At 41.2% G+C, this 18066-nt stretch overlaps 1 protein-coding gene across 1 annotated transcript in view; it reads left to right on the forward strand.

Annotated features, from left to right (window-relative positions):
• Positions 1-430: 430 nt before the first annotated feature.
• DNAH11 (dynein axonemal heavy chain 11) overlaps positions 431-18066 on the forward strand; it is an 851888-nt gene continuing 834252 nt past the window's right edge. The window contains 1 exon segment of the mRNA XM_053715724.1: positions 431-621. Coding sequence (XP_053571699.1) covers positions 491-621 — 131 coding nt within the window. The 5' untranslated portion in view covers positions 431-490.

The raw sequence follows: 18066 nt of genomic DNA on the forward strand, positions 1-18066 counted from the left end.
TTATTATGATAATCCATGTTGAACTGCCTCAGCCGCAGACAGTCCAGCAGCAAGAGGAAAGAAAATGATATAACAGGACTTGGGACTAACTTCAGTTTGTACAGTAGAATTGTACATGCTATGGGGGCAATTAGGGAGATTATGGCATGCTAACAAGTAAAGCAAAAATAAGGGAATCAATACTATACCCAATTAAAATGACGGGGTAAAGCCCCCCAAAAAATAGCATCAAGAAAAAAGAAGGCACCGCAATATTGCAAAATCAAGGACACCTCCCTAAGGATAGAAAACAAATTGATGTACTCACAAATTGTGAAACACTCAGGTAGTGCTAGTGTATATATAAAGATTAAGTGAGAAAATTATCATTGCAATAACAGATTTTTTATTCTCCTATTATAATTACTGTGTTTCCTTTCTTTAGGTCTTGGTGCCTGTTCTTGCTAATAAGAAAAATCACAAGTCTTTGCCGTATTTTGTTTCACAAGACATGGAGCATCATGTGGAATATATGAAGAATAAGATACACGTTGTAAAAGGTCTTTTATCTGGAAAGACCCTTCTACCCATCCCTACAGTTGCAACACTTAATGAACCAAGCATAAATTGTACATATAACAAGTAAGAATTAAATTAAATGTAAATTGCAGTAACTGAAGCTTTATTAAATGCATAATTGTCCAATCAGTGTTTAATTTTACAGGAAAAAGTCCACTGCTGTTTATAGAATATACAATTTTATTTATAACCTCCACTTTAGGCTTCAGCCTGTAATGCGCTATTAACAAAATATATTGTGCTTCTTGGTACCTTTGTGGGAAACTGGACATACCGCTACCAGGTTGTAGTATAATCAGGGCTCAAAATTTCAAGCCCTAAGCTATAAGCCAGCCCAAAATGTTACTACTCTCCACTCTTGATCCCACCCACTACCCAAAAATACCACACCCACTAACCCAACCCCTCTTTGCATATGTTTAGCCAATGTGAAACACCTTATTGTGCAGTCATTTTAATATTATTTTTGTTTTATACCATAAATTAAATACTATACAAACAGTAATAAATTAACAAAATGAAGTGCATAGCAGTTAGCAACATCAACTAGGGTTCTGGGGAAGGCAACAGCTGGACAGAAAACGGAGAGAAAGCAGAGACTGTTGACATAAATGTGAGGTCATAGCAGACCTGGAAAAATTGTTTTATAATGATCATCTCTCATCTATCTTTCTCCACTCCCTCCTCTCTTCAGTCTCTCTTTTACCCCCTCCCTTCTCTCTCAGGCTGTATCTTCTCTTTACACTCTTTCTCTCTTCTCTCTCTTAACTCCTTTTTTTTTCTCCACTCTTTCTTAATGCTATATTTTTCTCTACTTTTCCTCTCCAATCTCTCTCTGCCCCATTTTACCCTCTCAGAAATAACAGTCTAAGCACTAATGGGGTCCCTATAACCCTAGAGTAATAAGATATCCTTGCCTTTTCATGGATATACAGTGGGGCAAAAAAGTATTTAGTCAGCCACCAATTGTGCATGTTCTCCCACTTAAGAAGATGAGAGAGGCCTGTAATTTTCAGCATAGGTATACATCAACTATGAGAGACAAAATGTGGAAACAAATCCAGACAATCACATTGTATGATTTGGAAAGAATTTATTTGCAAATTATGGTGGAAAATAAGTATTTGGTCAATATCAAAAGTTCATCTCAATACTTTGTAATATATCCTTTGTTGGCAATGACAGAGGTCAAACGTTTTCTGTAAGTCTTCACAATATTGTCACACACTGTTGCTGGTATTTTGGCCCATTCCTGCATGCAGATCTCCTCTAAGCAGTGATGTTTTGGGGCTGTCGCTGGGCAACACGGACTTTCAACTCCCTCCAAAGTTTTTTTGTGGGGTCAAGATCTCGAGACTGGCTAGGCCACTCCAGGACCTTGAAATGCTTCTTACGAAGCCACTCCGTTGCCCGGGCAGTGTGTTTGGGATCATTGTCATGCTGAAAGACCCAGCCACGTTTCATCTTCAATGCCCTTGCTGATGGAAGGAGGATTGCACTCAAAATCTCACAATACATGGCCCCATTCATTCTTTCATATACATGGATTAGTCGTCCTGTTCCCTTTGCAGAGAAACGGCCCCAAAGCATGATATTGCCACCCCCATGCTTCACAGTAGGTATGGTGTTCTTTGGTTGCAACTCAGCATTCTCTCTTCTCCAAACACGACGAGTTGTGTTTCTACCAAACAGTTCTACTTTGGTTTCATCTGACCATATGACTTTCTCCCAATCCACTTCTGGATCATCCAAATGCTCTCTAGCATATTTCAGACGTGCCCGGACATCTACTGGCTTAAGCAGGGGGACACGTCTGGCACTGCAGGATCTGAGTCCCTGGCGGCGTAGTGTGTTACTGATGGTAGCCTTTGTTATATTGGTCCCAGCTCTCTGCAGGTCATTCACTAGGTCCCCCTGTGTGGTTCTGGGATGTTTGCTCACCGTTCTTGTGATCATTTTGACCCCACGGGGTGAGATCTTGCGTGGAGCCCCAGATCGATGGAGATTATCAGTGGTCTTGTATGTCTTCCATTTTCTAATTGTTGCTCCCACAGTTGATTTCTTCACACCAAGCTGCTTGCCTATTGCAGATTCAGTCTTCCCAACCTGGTGCAGGTCTACAATTTTGTTTCTGGTGTCCTTCGACAGCTCTTTGGTCTTCACCATAGTGGAGTTTGGAATGTGACTGTTTGAGGTTGTGGACAGGTGTCTTTTATACTGATAACAAGTTCAAACAGGTGCCATTAATACAGGTAATGAGTGGAGGACAGAGGAGCCTCTTAAAGAAGAAGATACAGGTCTGTGAGAGCCAGAAATCTTGCTTGTTTGTAGGTGACCAAATACTTATTTTCCACCATAATATGCAAATAAATTCTTTCCAAATCAGACAATGTGATTGTCTGGATTTGTTTCCACATTTTGTCTCTCATAGTTGAGGTATACCTATGATGAAAATTACAGGCCTCTCTCATCTTCTTAAGTGGGAGAACTTGCACAATTGGTGGTTGACTAAATACTTTTTTGCCCCACTGTATAATATCACTTTAGATAATATTTGTAGACCATCCCTCACTAACTTTTACTTGCCACTGTAACATTTCCACTCACCAATGGCTACTGGCTATTGGACATTTTGAGCCCTGGTATAATTGTTTGTCCAAACTGCTACAATATTTTATACAAGTGTCTCTCACTGTCAAATATTAAATTCTAGTTATCCAACGATTTTCAGTTAGAGTTGTACTCTTTAGCCCTAACTTGCTATATATTTTAATATAGCTAAATTTATAAAGAAAAAAAAATCTAACAATTATTGCCCAAAATGCAGCACAATAATTCTCAGCTCTAGCTAGTATAAGACAACCAAATATCAATCTTATGTAGAGAAACTGACAGCTTATATTTTTTCTTAAAACTTATACAACCTTTTATGTAAGATTTTATTTTGTTTACAATTATATTGTTTTGATTGGGGTCCTCTAGGAAGCTCTTGTGCTGGTAGGTTTGCTGTAAGGGATAATATGTTTAAACTGGTCTAGAGAGAGTAATAAGTTAATTTAAGGGGTAGCACCTGGCCAATTAGGGTTAACAACAGTGGGACATGTGATATAGAATTATTAAAGTGAGGGGTCATAATTAGGTTTAATGCTTATTTTGGGGTTCTGGAGGTAAAGGATTATTTAAGGCATAGTGGCCTGTATGTTTAGGGTTAATGGGCTAATTGTTGATGAAACGCTGACACCTATAGGTGCAGTTGTTAACCCATCTTCCTTTGACCTAAACACATTTCCTTTATACCTGCTGCTGCTGTTATGAAGCACTTGTATCAAGAGGTTGTTATGAAGCTCATAAAAATGCTTTTTAGACTTCTCATATAAAGTAGCGGAAAGCCATTTTATTGAGAACTGTCTATTAGGGGTTTGGTTGTTTTTGCCACAACATCATTTTGATCCTTCGAGAGAGACACAATTATTTGCAAAATGATTTACTGGTATTTACCAGTCCTGTCACAAATTATTGCAGCAAAATTGTGATCAATCCCATAGACATTAATGGTAAAAGGAGAATTTAGCACTGAGAGATAAAGTGAAAGGTAGAATAAGATGAGGAGAAATAAATGGGAAATGGGAGAAGAAACAAAGAAATACTTGAGAAAAGGTATTTGTTGCAAAACACCTTTTGCTTAATTGCTGCTACCTTTTCTACAAATACATTTCTAGGTTAGAGACAATGGCCTCTATTTATCAAGCTGTCAACCGCAAATACGTTGGAATTCCGCAGCGTATTTGTGGCGAGTCTGATTCGCCGTAGTTATCAAACCCTACAAACTGGCAAAAGTAGAATATAGTGACGTAACATACAATCCGCCGGACTCAGATCGATGGTTACGTCACTACAGATGTTCCGAACGCAAGTTCGGCACAATCTGACTACTTTTGGAAGTTATCAAAAAACTAGCAGGTATGCTCGCCACTATTCCAGCCCAGCGTACCTGGTTTTCAATCCACCGCCCTGGAAGCGGCGGATGCCATAGGAATCAATGGGAGTCTGACAGCAGCGAAAGCTCATGTTCGCTGCTGCTCGATATCCCATTGATTCCTATGGGAACGTCTACACCTAACATGTACCCCGAGTCTAAGCACCCCTAATCTCCCGCCCCCTACACCGCCGCCACCTACATTATACTTATTAACCCCTAAACCGCCGCTCCCAGAGCCCGCCGCAACTAAATAAAGTGTTTAACCCCCTAAACCGCCGCTCCCGGAGCCCACCGCCACCTACATTAAATTTATTAACCCCTAATCTGACCCCCCTACACCGCCGCCACCTACATTTAAATTTATTAACCCCTAATCTGACCCCTCTACACCGCCGCCACCTACATTAAATTTAATAACCCCTAATCTGACCCCCCTACACCGCTGCCACCTACATTAAATTTATTAACCCCTAAACCTAAGTCTAACCCTAACCCCCCAAATATAATTTAAATAAATCTAAATAAAATTCCTAGCATTAACAAAATTATTCCTATTTAAAACTAAATATTTACCTATAAAATAAACCATAAGATAGCTACAATATAACTAATTGTAGCTAGCTTAGGGTTTATATGTATTTTACAGGCAAGTTTGTATTTATTTTAACTAGGTAGAATAGTTACTAAATAGTTATTAACTATTTAATAACTTCCTAGTTAAAATAAATACAAAAGTACCTGTAAAATAAAACCTAACCTAAGTTACAATTACACCTAAAACTACACTATAATTAAATTGATTCCCTAAATTATAATAAATTAATTACAATTAAATAAAATTAACTAAAGTACAACCCCCCCCCCACTAAATTACAGAAAATAATAAAATAATTTAAACTAATTACACCTAATCTTATCCCCCTAATAAAATAAAAAAGCCCCCCAAAATAATAAAAATCCCCACCCTATACTAAATTACAAATAGCCCTTAAAAGGGCCTTTTGCGGGGCATTGCCCCAACGTAATCAGCTCTATTACCTGTAAAAAAAAAAAAAAGACAATACCCCCCCCCCAACATTACAACCCACCACCCACGCACCCAACCCTACTCTAAAACCCACCCAATCCCCCCTTAATAAAACCTAACACTACCCCCCTGACGATCAACCTACCTTGAGACGTCTTCACCCAACCGGGCAGAAGTGGTCCTCCAGAGGGTCCGAAGTCTTCATCCTATCCGGGCAGAAGAGGTCCTCCAGACGGGCAGAAGTCTTCATCCAGGTGGCATCTTCTATCTTCATCCATCCGGAGCGGAGCGGGTCCATCTTCAAGACATCCGACGCGGAGCATCCTTCCAGGCCGACAACTACCTGACAAATGAATAGTCCTTTAAATGACGTCATCCAAGATGGCGTCCCTTGAATTCCGATTGGCTGATAGAATTCTATCAGCCAATTGGAATTAAGGTAGGAAAAATCCGATTGGCTGATCCAATCAGCCAATAGGATTGAGCTTGCATTCTATTGGCTGTTCCAATCAGCCAATAGAATGCAAGCTCAATCCTATTGGCTGATTGGATCAGCCAATAGGATTGAACTTCAATCCTATTGGCTGATTGCATCAGCCAATAGGATTTTTCCTACCTTAATTCCGATTGGCTGATAGAATTCTATCAGCCAATCGGAATTCAAGGGACGCCATCTTGGATGAAGTCATTTAACCCTTTAAGGACACAGCTTTCTGTTTGCTCAATTGTTTTATGACGGAAAAATTCCGTCATATGTCCTTAAGAGGTTAAAGGAATATTCATTCATCGGGTAGTCGTCGGCCTGGAAGTATGCTCCGCGTCGGATGTCTTGAAGATGGACCCGCTCCGCTCCGGATGGATGAAGATAGAAGATGCCGCCTGGGTGAAGACTTCTGCCCGTCTGGAGGACCTCTTTTGCCCGGAGAGGATGAAGACTTCGGACCCTCTGGAGACCACTTCTGCCCAGTTGGGTGAAGACGTCTCAAGGTAGGGTGATCTTCAGGGGGGTAGTGTTAGGTTTTATTAAGGGGGGATTGGGTGGGTTTTAGAGTAGGATTGGGTGTGTGGGTGGTGGGTTGTAATGTTGGGGGGGGGGGGTATTGTCTTTTTTTTTTACAGGTAATAGAGCTGATTACTTTGGGGCAATGCCCCGCAAAAGGCCCTAAGGGCTATTTGTAATTTAGTATAGGGCGGGAATTTTTATTATTTTGGGTGGCTTTTTTTATTTTATTAGGGGGAGTAGGTGTAATTAGTTTTAAATTCTTGTAATTATTTTATTATTTTCTGTAATTTAGTGTTTGTTTGTTTTTGAACTTCAGTTAATTTTATGTAATTGTAATTAATTTATGGAATTAATTTAATGATAGTGTAGTGTTAGGTGTAATTGTAACTTAGGTTAGGTTCTATTTTACAGGTACTTTTGTATATATTTTAACTAGATAGGTATTAAATAGTTAAAGGGACACTGTACCCAAATTTTTTATTTTGTGATTCAGATAGAGCATGCAATTTGAAGCAACTTTCTAATGTACTCCTATTATAAAATTTTCTTCATTCTCTTGGTATGTTTATTTGAAAAGCAAAAAAGTTTAGATGCCGGCCCATTTTTGGTGAACCTGGGTTGTCCTTGCCGATTGGGCAGCACCAATAAACAATTGCTGTCCATGGTTCTGAACCACAAATTTGCTAGCTCCTCAGCTTAGATGCCTTCTTTTTCAAATAAAGATATCAAGAGAACGAAGAAAAATTTATAATAGAAGTAAATTAGAAAGTTGCTTAAAATTGCATGCTCTATCTGCATCACAAAAGAAAAAATTTGGGTACAGTGTCCCTTTAATAACTATTTAATAACTATGCTACCTAGGTAAAATAAATACAAACTTGCCTGTAAAATAAAAATAAATCCTAAAATAGCTACAATGTAACTATTAGTTATATTGTAGCTAGTTTAGGGTTTATTTTACAGGTAAGTATTTAGTTTTAAATAGGAATAATTTATTTCATGATAGGAATATTTATTTAGAATTTAAATTATATTTAAGTTAGGGGGTGTTAGGGTTAGACTTAGGTTTAGGGGTTAATAAATTTAATATAGTAGCGGTGACGTTGGGGGCGGGAGATTAGGGGTTAATAAATTTAATGTAGGTGGCGGCGGTGTAGGGGCTCAGATTAGGGGTTAATAAATTTAATGTAGGTGGCGGCGGGGTCTGTGAGCGGCGGTTTAGGGGATAAACACTTTATTTAGGTGCGGTGGGCTCCGGGAGTGGCGGTATAGGGGTAAAACAGTATAGTATAGTGTGGGTGCTTAGTGACAGGGTAGCAAGAAAGCTGCGAATAAGCTGAAGAGCAGCGAGATCGATGACTGTTAGTTAACAACAGTCCGCTGCTCATCGCTCCGTACTTGGTGTGCGGCTTTTTGACAGCTTTCTTGATAATTTTGGCGAACGTATTCAGGTCCGCGGCAGCGATGTTAGGCGATCTTAGGCGAGCGTATTGGTGCCATCAAATGCAAGAAAGTTGACAGCTTGATAACTAGAAGCCAATGGATATCTGACAAGGAAAATGATCTTGAAATGAAAGAAGCTGCCTTGTCTCATCTACATCCCCACAGTCTCCGCCATATTGGCCTTTTTAAACCCCCAAGAAGGAACATTCTGCATAGTAGAAAACCTTAAAATGCACTTTCATTATTTTGCCATATTTTTTGTCATTTAGATTGAAACTTTTTGTTAAAACAAAGTGGTTAAGAGCAACATTTTTAGCATTTTTATTGCTTTTTAAAAATGCGTTTTGTGCTCAGATTTTTTTTTTTGTAATGCAGTGATTAAGTTCTAATTTAGATATAAAAACACTTTAATATCCTATTCCTTCCATAAGGCAGGGAGAGTCCACGACTTCATTCTTTACTGTTGGGAAATGCAACACCTGGCCACCAGGAGGAGGCAAAGACACCCCAGCCAAAGCTTAAATATCCCTCCCAGTTCCCCTATCCCCCAGTCATTCTTTGCCTTTTATCACTATAAGGGGTGGCAGAGAAGTGTCAGAAGATTTGGATAGTCCTGTAATCGGTATGTTCCCTTCAAGAAAGGACTGGAGTTTTAAGTAGTCATGTCAAACTCTCAGTGAGAGTATTGATGAAAGTTAGAGTCTGGAGATGCAGGGAAAGTTTTTCTGCAAACTCATCCAGACTGCCGCCTAACAGCTCCCGGGCAATCAGTGTTGACTAGTTTCACTGCTTGCTGTTAAACACTCAAGTCCATGTCAGAGGCGTCGCTGCAAGACTGTCACACTTGAGAGGCTGTGCCTGTTCCACAGCATGGATCCTGGAGGGTAAGACCGTTTTTTATATACATTTTTGCTATACAGGGTTACAGTGTAGCCTCGATAGGATCAAGGGTTAATATCTCCTTCAGGGAGATTATTTGAACAGCAAGGGGTTATTTATAACTGCCTTAATGTGAGAGTTTTTGGACTCACAGACTGTGTGCTTTTGGCTTGGAACAAACAGGTTTCACTTAAGTTTTTTTGTGTTGCGCAGCTCATAATAGCTTGGCACCTTTTTATAGCAGGTGAAGTCCTGTCCTACGTGACCGGGTGCAGTCTTTTTTTTTTTTTCCTAAGATCGTGCTGCGAAAATCGCTCCTAAGGAGAGCATTTTCTCTGTTAGCTGTCTGGGTCTAGGAAGTGGTGAGTGCCCCAGCCATTGGTATTATAAAGGTGACGTTTTTTTGAATAAAGTGTTTACTTTTTTTCTGTCCTTCTGTGAATATATCCTAGCTATGGAGACTCATATTACATTAGAAGGGTTCACTCCTTCTGTACTGATTAATAATTCCTGTTTATATTGTGAGGATGCCGTGGTTTGCCCGCCTGCTAAATTTTGTTCCATTTGCCTAAGCACTGTTATAAAGTCTAAAAAGGGAGACAAGCCTGCTAATACTGATAGCGCTATTAACCCCTCTGAGACGTCTACCTCTCATGAATCTGGGTCCCGAGAGATTACTACCCTTTCTACCCTACTCGCTCCACATGTAGTTCTCCGCGGCTCACCTAATCCTTCATCTGGAGGGGTCTTTTTTTCCTGCAGACTTTATTGCCCAGTTTGGTGGTGTCTGCGGCCCTGAGTGCCTTACCTCACTCTAACAAACGCAAGAGAAAGGTTAAACATATTTCTCCTGACTTAATTATTTATTAATCTATAAATGTATTATTTAGTAATCTAAATATTTGTCGGATTTAGCTACTATGTCCCAGCAATCCGAGGATGAGTTAACCTCTGTAGCTTCAGAGGATGAACTTTCTGAGTAGTAGATTTCAGTTTCTAAACCTCCTTCAGCGGAGGAACCCTCCTTTAGATTTAAAATTGAGCATCTGCGTTTTTTATTAAAGGAGATTCTGTCTACGCTAGAGGTTCCAGAGGCTACTCTCCCTGAGGAACCTAAGATCCCTAAATTAGACATTGTTTATGAAGACAGGAAGGTCCCTCTGACTTTTCCTGTGGCGAACATTTTTAGTAACAAAAGGGAAAGAATAGGAACTTCTTTCCCCCCCCTCGTCTACTTTTTAAAAATGTATTCCCGTTCCCTGAGACTCAATTAGACTTATGGGGCTCCATCCCTAAGGTGGATGGCACTATTTCTACGCTGGCTAAGTGTACTACTATACCACTGGAGGATAGTTCCTCTTTTACAGAGCCTATGGATAAGAAAATGGAAAACTTTCTGAGAAAGATGTTTAACATACAGGGTTTTTATTTCAACTGTCGGCAGCTGTAGCCGCTTTTGCTGGAGCAGCTACCTACTGGTGCGACACTCTGTCTGAGCTCATTGAGGTGGAGACTCCCCTCAAGGATATTCAGGAGAGAATTAAGGCTCTGAGAATTGCTAACTCCTTCATCTGTGATGCGAATATGCAGATTATTCACACAAATGCAAAGGCTTCTGGCTTTGTGGTCTTAGCCTGGTTGAAGTCTTGGTGTGCGGATATTACTTCTAAATCCAGACTCCTTTCTCTTCCTTCCAAGGGGAAGATTTTATTTGGTCCAGGGCGGGACTCCATTATTTCTATGGTTACCGGAGGGAAAGGTGCCTTCCTACCGCATTACAAGAAAATAGGCCTAAGGGATGGCAATGGTTTAATTTTCGTTCCTTTAATTCTGACAAATCATGATGGCAATCCTCCTCCAAGTCCGAGCAGCCCTAGAGTACTTGGAAGCCGACTCAGTCCTTGAATAAGTCCAAACAGACTAAGAACCCCGCCGAGAATAAATTGGCATGAAGGGGCGGCCCCCGATCCGGGATCAGATCGAGTAGGTGGGAAAATTGTCTCTTTTATCAAGCGCTTGGTTCCAGGATGTACAGGATACTTGGGTCCTAGAGGTTGTATCTCAAGGATACAGGATAGGATTCAAGTCTCATCCGCCAAGGGGCAGATTCCTTCCCTCCAGTCTGTATACAAGACCAGAAAAGAGGGCTGGCTTCTTAGGTTGTGTAAGGGATCTCTTCTCTCTAGGAGTAGTTGTCCTGGTACCTACAGCAGAAAGAGGTTTGGGGTTTTATTCAAACATTTTCGTGGTTTTAAGAAGGAGGGAACTTTTCATCCAATTCTGGACCTAAAGTGCCTAAACAAGTTTCTGTGTTCCCTTTTTTAAGATGGAGACAATACGGTCAATCTTTCCTCTGGTTCAGGAAGGACAGTTTATGACCACAATAGACCTGAAGGATACATACCTTTATGTCCCGATACACAGGGAACATTTCGAGTTCCTGAGATTTGCCTTTCTGGACCAACACTTCCAGTTCATAGCTCTTCAGTTTGGCCTAGCTACTGCTCCAAGTATATTTTTTGAAGGTTTTAGGGGCTCTTCTAGCCATTGCCAGAACATGAGGAATTGCAGTAGCGCCTTACCTGGATGATATCTTGGTACAGGCACCATCTTTTCGTCTAGTGGAAGAACACTTGGAGTCCCTTCTCAGTCTTCTTCGCTCACCCAAGATAAACTTGGAAAAGAGTTCTCTTACTCCAAGTACAAGGGTGAATTTACTGGGGACAATAATAGACTCCATATCAATGAGAATATTCCTCACTGATCAGAGATGTTGCAAGCATGTCTTGCCCTCCAGGCCTACTTGAGACCCTCAGCGGCTCAGTGTATGGAGGTGATTGGACATCATTCCTTTTGCAAGATTCCATCTGAGACCCTTACAACTATGCATGCTGAGACAATGGAATGGTGACCATTCAGATCTGTCTCAACAGATCGTGCTGGACAACCTGTATAGAGACTTTCTCTCTTGGTGGCTCTGTTCAGATTATCTGTCCCAAGGCACGTGCTTCTTGAGACCGTCCTGGGAGGTTGTGACTATGGACGCAAGCCTTACCGGCTGGGGAGCCGATTGGGGTGCCAAGAAGGCACAAGGTCTGTGGACTCCTATTAATGCCTTGAAGGCTTTGCCCTTTCTGAGTTTGTCCCAGCTTATCAGATTCCAATTAAACAATATAACCTCGGTTGTCTACATCAACCATCAGTGGGGAACGAGAGGTTCCTTAGCAATGAGAGAAGTATCTCAGATAATAGAGTGGGTGAAGTCTCACAGATGTACGCTGTCAGCGATTCACATTCCTGGTGTGGACAACTGGGAAGCGGACTTCCTCAGCAGGCAATCTTTTCACCCGGGGGAATAGTCTCTCCACCCCGAGGTGTTTGCAGAGATATGCAGCGAGTGGGGGATGCCAGAGATAGATCTCATGGCATCACGCGTTAACACCAAGCTACCAATGTACGGGTCGAGGTTGAGGGATCCTCAGGCGGAATTGATAGATGCCCCATTAGTACCATGGAGGTTCAGACTCATATCTTTTTCCACCATTACCGCTTCTCCCTCCTGTGGTGGTGTCAGGGTTTTTCCCTGTTTTGTATGCCATGTGCTGCTGACAGCCATTTTACTCACCTCTCTTGCTGACTATGGTGCATTGTGGGGGATGCTGCTCATTTCCTGCACTTCCTTTTATGACCAGAGTGATGTGCATCATCTGTGTGAGACAGGATGCAGTCTCAGAATTGTGATGTCATCACTTATTATTTAAAGGGCCTCTGTTCAGTATGCTTTGCCTTTGCGTTGTCTCAGACCTGTTTGTGAGAGTTCCTGTGTATTACCTGGCTGTTTGACGTCCTTCCTGGTTCCTGATCCCTGGCTTGTTCCTGACTCTGCTGTTTTCCTTGTTCCTGATTCCGGCTCGTCTGACTACTCGCTTTGGCTCCTGACTCAGCTTGTCTGACTTCCAGCTCTGGTTTTGACTCCTGGCTTGTTATTTGACTTGTGGACTTTTTATTATTTTTTTTTTATTAATAAAGGTGTGATTATTTTTGCACTTCTCATCTCAGTCTGATTCCTGGCACCCTGACAGGTGGCTCGCATCAAGCAGGAGCGATCATCAGTGATTCTGATTGCTCTATCGTGGCCGCGACACGGTTTGCTGATCTGGTGGGGATGTCCTCATCTTCTCAGTGGTGGTTACCTTGTCGCAGAGATCTGCTCATACAAGGTCCCTTCATTCATCAAAATCTAGATTATCTGAGGCTGACTGCGTGGAGATTGAGCGCTTAGTCTTAGCCAAGAGAGGTTTTTCTGAGAGTGTTATCGACACTCTGGTTCAAGCTCGTAAGCAAGTTACGCATAGTATCTACCATAAAGTGTGGAGGATTTGTACTGGTGTGAAAAGTGTGGTTTTTCCTGGCACAAGGTTAAGGTTGCCAGAATTTTTTATCTATTCTCCAGGATGGACTGGAGAAGGGACTATCTGCAAGTTCCCTGAAGGGACAGATATCGGCCCTGTCGGTGTTACTGCACAAGAGATTGGCTGAGCTTCCTAATGTGCAGTCCTTTGTTAAGGCTCTGACTAGGATCCAACCTGTGTTTAGATCTGGGGCTCCGCCTTGGAGGCTAAATCTTGTTCTTAGTGTTTTGCAGCAGCCTCTGTTTGAGCATATGCATGCTGTTGACCTTTAAGTTGTTATCTTGGAATGTTCTTTTTTTGCTGGCTATTGCCTCTGCGTGCAGAGTTTCTGAGATTTCTGCTTTACAGTGTGACTCCCCTTATCTTGTTTTCCATGCTGATAAGGTGGTTTTACATACTAAATTAGGGTTCCTCCCTAAGGTGGTGTCGGACCATAACATTAATCAAGAAATTGTTGTTCCTTCCTTGTGTCCTAATCCTCCTTCAGCGAAGGAACGTTTGCTTTACAATCTGGATGTGGTTCGTGCCTTGAAGTTTTATCTTCAGGCTACTAAGGAATTCTGACAATCTTCCTCTTTGTTTGTTATCTATGCGGGGAAGCGTAAGGGGCAGAAGGCTACTACGACTTCCCTATCTTTCTGGTTGAGGTGTGTCATCCACTTAGTTTATGAGACAGCGGGATGACAGCCTCCTTAAAGGATAACTGCTCATTCCACTAGAGCAGTGGCTTCCTACTGGACTTTTAAGAACGAAGCCTCAATGGATCAGATTTGTAAGGGGCTACCTGGTCCTTCTTACACACTTTTTTTCTAAATTTTATAAGTTTGATGTGTTTGCTTTGGCTGAAGCAGCTTTTGGGAGAAAAGTTTTGCAGGCTGTGGTGCCCTCAGAATAGGATCCACCTCTTTTTTTCTGTTCCCTCCCGTTATTCCTTCAATGTCCTCTGGAGCTTGGGTACAGATTTCCCAACAGTAAAGAATGAAGTAATGGACTCCCCCTACCTTATGAAAGAAAAACACATTTTATGCTTACCAGATACTGTAAATTCCTTTCCTTCCTGGCAGGGAGAGTACACAACCCCGCCCATGATGGGCAACTCCCTTTTTATATTATTTCTTCTTCTATACCCTGATGTTTCTCTTACTTTTCCTTGTTCCCTCGGCAGAAAAAGTGGGAGGGATATTTAAGCCTTTGGCTGGGGTGTCTTTGCCTCCTTCTGGTGGCCAGGTGATGTATTTCCCAACAGTAAGGAGGAATGAAGTTGTGGACTCTCCTGCCAGGAAGAAAAGGAATTTATCTGGTAAGCATAAATTATGTTTTAAGCTGTGTTCTCAGGTATAACCAACAGTTTTTATCCTTCTTGGCATGTCAGACTGAAAATAATATTTAACCCCTTAGTGATCAGACCATTTTTCATTTTTTTTACTGTTAAGGTTTTTACATTTCTGCTGTGTTTTTGTTTAACTGTAATTATACTCTTACTCATTTACTGTACCCACACATATTATATACCGTTTTTCTCGCCATTAAATGGACTTTCTAACGATATCATTATTTTCATCATCCTATACTATAAAAGCCAAGTGTGTTTGTCCGAAGCTGTCATGCGCAGTAGAGACTGCGTGCGAGGACAAACACACCTGGCCTTCTACTCTGCAGACTCAGAGTGAGTAGTGATGGTCTGCCGGGCATGACGTGGGCGCGGCTGGGCAGGGCACGCTCGGGGCATGGACGGGGATGGGCGGGGCACAGACAGGACATGGGCGGGGTTGATCTGCCGTGGGCGGGCCGGGTGTGGCGTGGGGGCCGTGCGGAGAGCTCAAAAGAGGGGGGATAGACTCAGAATGAGTAGTGAGTAGAGAGCAAATGATAGGGAGAGAGACAGCAAAAGAGAGGGGGTAGGGAGAGCAAAAGAAAGGGGAGAGAGAGATCAAGAGGGGAGATAAAGAGAGGGAGAGAGACAGCAAAAGAGAGGGGGAGGGAGAGCAAAATAAAGGGGAGAGAGAGATCAAGAGGGGAGATAAAGAGAGGGAGAGAGACAGCAAAAGAGAGGGGGAGGGAGAGCAAAAGAAAGGGGAGAGAGAGATCAAAAGAGAGGAGATACAGACAGCAAAAAAGAGGGAGAGACAACAAAAGAGGTGGGGAGCAAAAGAAAGGAAGAGAGAGATCAAGAGAGGGGAGATAGAGAGGGAGATAGACAGCAAAGGAGAGGGAATGCAACAGAGAGGGAGAGCGCAAAAGAGAGGGAGAGACAGCAAGGGAGAGGTAGAGCAAAAGAAAGGGGGGAGAGAGAGATCAAAAGAGAGGGCAAAAGAGAGGGGGAGGTAGAGCAAAAGAAAGGGGAGAGAGAGATCAAAAGAGGGGAGATAGAGAGTAAAAGAGAGGGAGAGAGACAACAAAAGAGAGGGAGAGCAAAAGAAAGGGGAAAGAGAGATCAAATGAGGGGAGATAGAGAGAGCAAAAGAGAGGGAGAGAGAGCAAAAGAGAGGGAGAGAGAGCAAAAGAGAGGGAGAGAGAGCAAAAGAGAGGGAGAGAGAGCAAAAGAGATGGGGGAGAGAGGGGGGAGAGAGAGCACAAGAGAGGGGGGAGAGAGAGCACAAGAGAGGGGGAGAGAAAGATCACAAGAGAGGGGGAGAGAAAGATCAAAATAGAGGGGGAGAGAGACAGCAAAAGAGAGGGGGGAAAGAGCAAAATAAAGGGGAGAGAGAGAGACCGCAAAAGAGAGGAGGGAAAGAGAGTTAAAGAAAGGGAAGAGAGGGGAAGAGCACAAAGAGAGGGGGAGAGAGAGCCCAAAAGAGGGAGGAAAAGAGAGGGGGAGAGAGAGAGCAAAAGAGAGGGGGGAGAGAGAGAACAGAAGAGAGGGGGGATAGAGAGAGAGCAAGGGGTGGAACCGCTGTACTGCAACAATTGGCCCGTGTACACAGGCTTTAGGACTAGTATCTTATAATTTACTATAAAAAAATGATAAAATATGATGAAAACGTTTAAAAAAACACACTTTTTCTAAATTTGACCCCCAAAATCTGTTACACATCTACAACCACCAAAAAACATCCATGCTAAATAGTTTCTAAATTTTGTCCTGAGTTTAGAAATACCCATGTTTACATGTTTTTTGCTTTTTTTTTGCAAGTTATAGGGCAATAAATACAAGTAGCATTTTGCTATTTCCAAACCATTTTTCTTCTTCTCAAAATTAGCGATAGTTACATTGGAACACTGAAATCTGTCAGAAATCCCTGAATAACCCTTCACATGTGTGTGTGTGTATATATATGTATATGTGTATATATATATATATGTGTATATATATATATATATATATATATGTATGTGTATATATATATATATATATATATATATATATATATATATATATATATATATATATATATATATATATATATGTGTATATATATATAGCACGTTTCAAGTCTCTTGTGCCCTTACTCATGCTATGGATTAAGAACAGAATTCTCCCTTATATAGCATCTGTGTATAGGGTGTCGCTTAATTAATTGCAGTGAATTGTACAAACAGCATTTTTTGATGGTACCCCTAGCCGGTCAGGTTCCAACACAATGACTTACATTTATTTCTAACATTTTTATCAAAGCATTAATATCCCTATTGATTCTGGTTCATCTTTATATTTTTGCATCACTTGAGAAAAAACTATATTACACAGTTACAATTATAAAAACAAATGCAGATCATAATTCTTGTTTAATCCATTTGGATATAGAGTTTTCAAATTTTGTATCCACCAAACTTCTTTCTTTTTAAGTAACAGCTCTCTATTGCCTCCTCTTCTTTGCTTAGGGATATGGTCTATGACCTGAAACCTTAGCTGGCTAACTGTATGCCCTGCAGTGATAAAGTGTGATGAGACTGGAAGTGTCATGTCTTTGCATCTTATTGAAGATTTGTGTGCACTTATTCTGTTTCTGATAGGGTTAATAGTCTCCCCCCCCACATGGGCATTTCAAGACATATACTACATAGTTGGTATCACAAGTAAAGAGACCATTGATTTCTCTCTTTTTTGTATCATTAATCTGTGCTACATTTTTACCCTTTATCATTGAGTTGCATTGAGCACAGTGCAAGCAGGGATAGGATCCCTTGTTTGCAGTGGTTAAATAATTGATTGGGTCTTTTTTGTCACTACCAATGTCTGCTTTAACTACAAAGTCTCTAATGTTTTTTACCCTTTTGTATGAGTTAATAGGGGGCTGTTGAAACTCTTTGATATTAGGGTTTGTTCTTTCCAATAAATACCAGTGTTCTTTTATTATTTTAGAAATGTGCTCACTGTATTGGTTATACTCTGAAGTAAAAACAAGCTGATTTTTAGTTTTATCTTTTTTTGTTTTTTGGGGCCCTATTCTCTCTTATTTTACTGTTTGCTCACATTTCTCAATGAATGCAAGGGGATAGCCTCTCTTGGCCATTTGTTTCATTCTTTTCTCCTGTAGCTTTGGGTCTTTCACATTTCTAACTGTCCTAAGGAACCGGCTCTTGGGAATAGAGTTAAATACTCGTTCTGGGTGAAAGCTATCATAGTGTAGTATTGTATTACGGTCCATTGGTTTACAATACAAATCAGTAACCAAATTACCATTTTGTTTATATACCCATGTGTCTAGATAGCTAACTCTGTCATTAGCAAAACAAAGGGTAAATTTCAGACAGCCTGTATTACAATTTAATTCTTCTACAAATAGCTTAAGGGACTCCTCTGTGCCCCTCCATACGCCAAAGA

This window comes from Bombina bombina, chromosome 5 (assembly GCF_027579735.1).
Source record: "Bombina bombina isolate aBomBom1 chromosome 5, aBomBom1.pri, whole genome shotgun sequence".
NCBI classification, from domain to species: domain Eukaryota; kingdom Metazoa; phylum Chordata; class Amphibia; order Anura; family Bombinatoridae; genus Bombina; species Bombina bombina.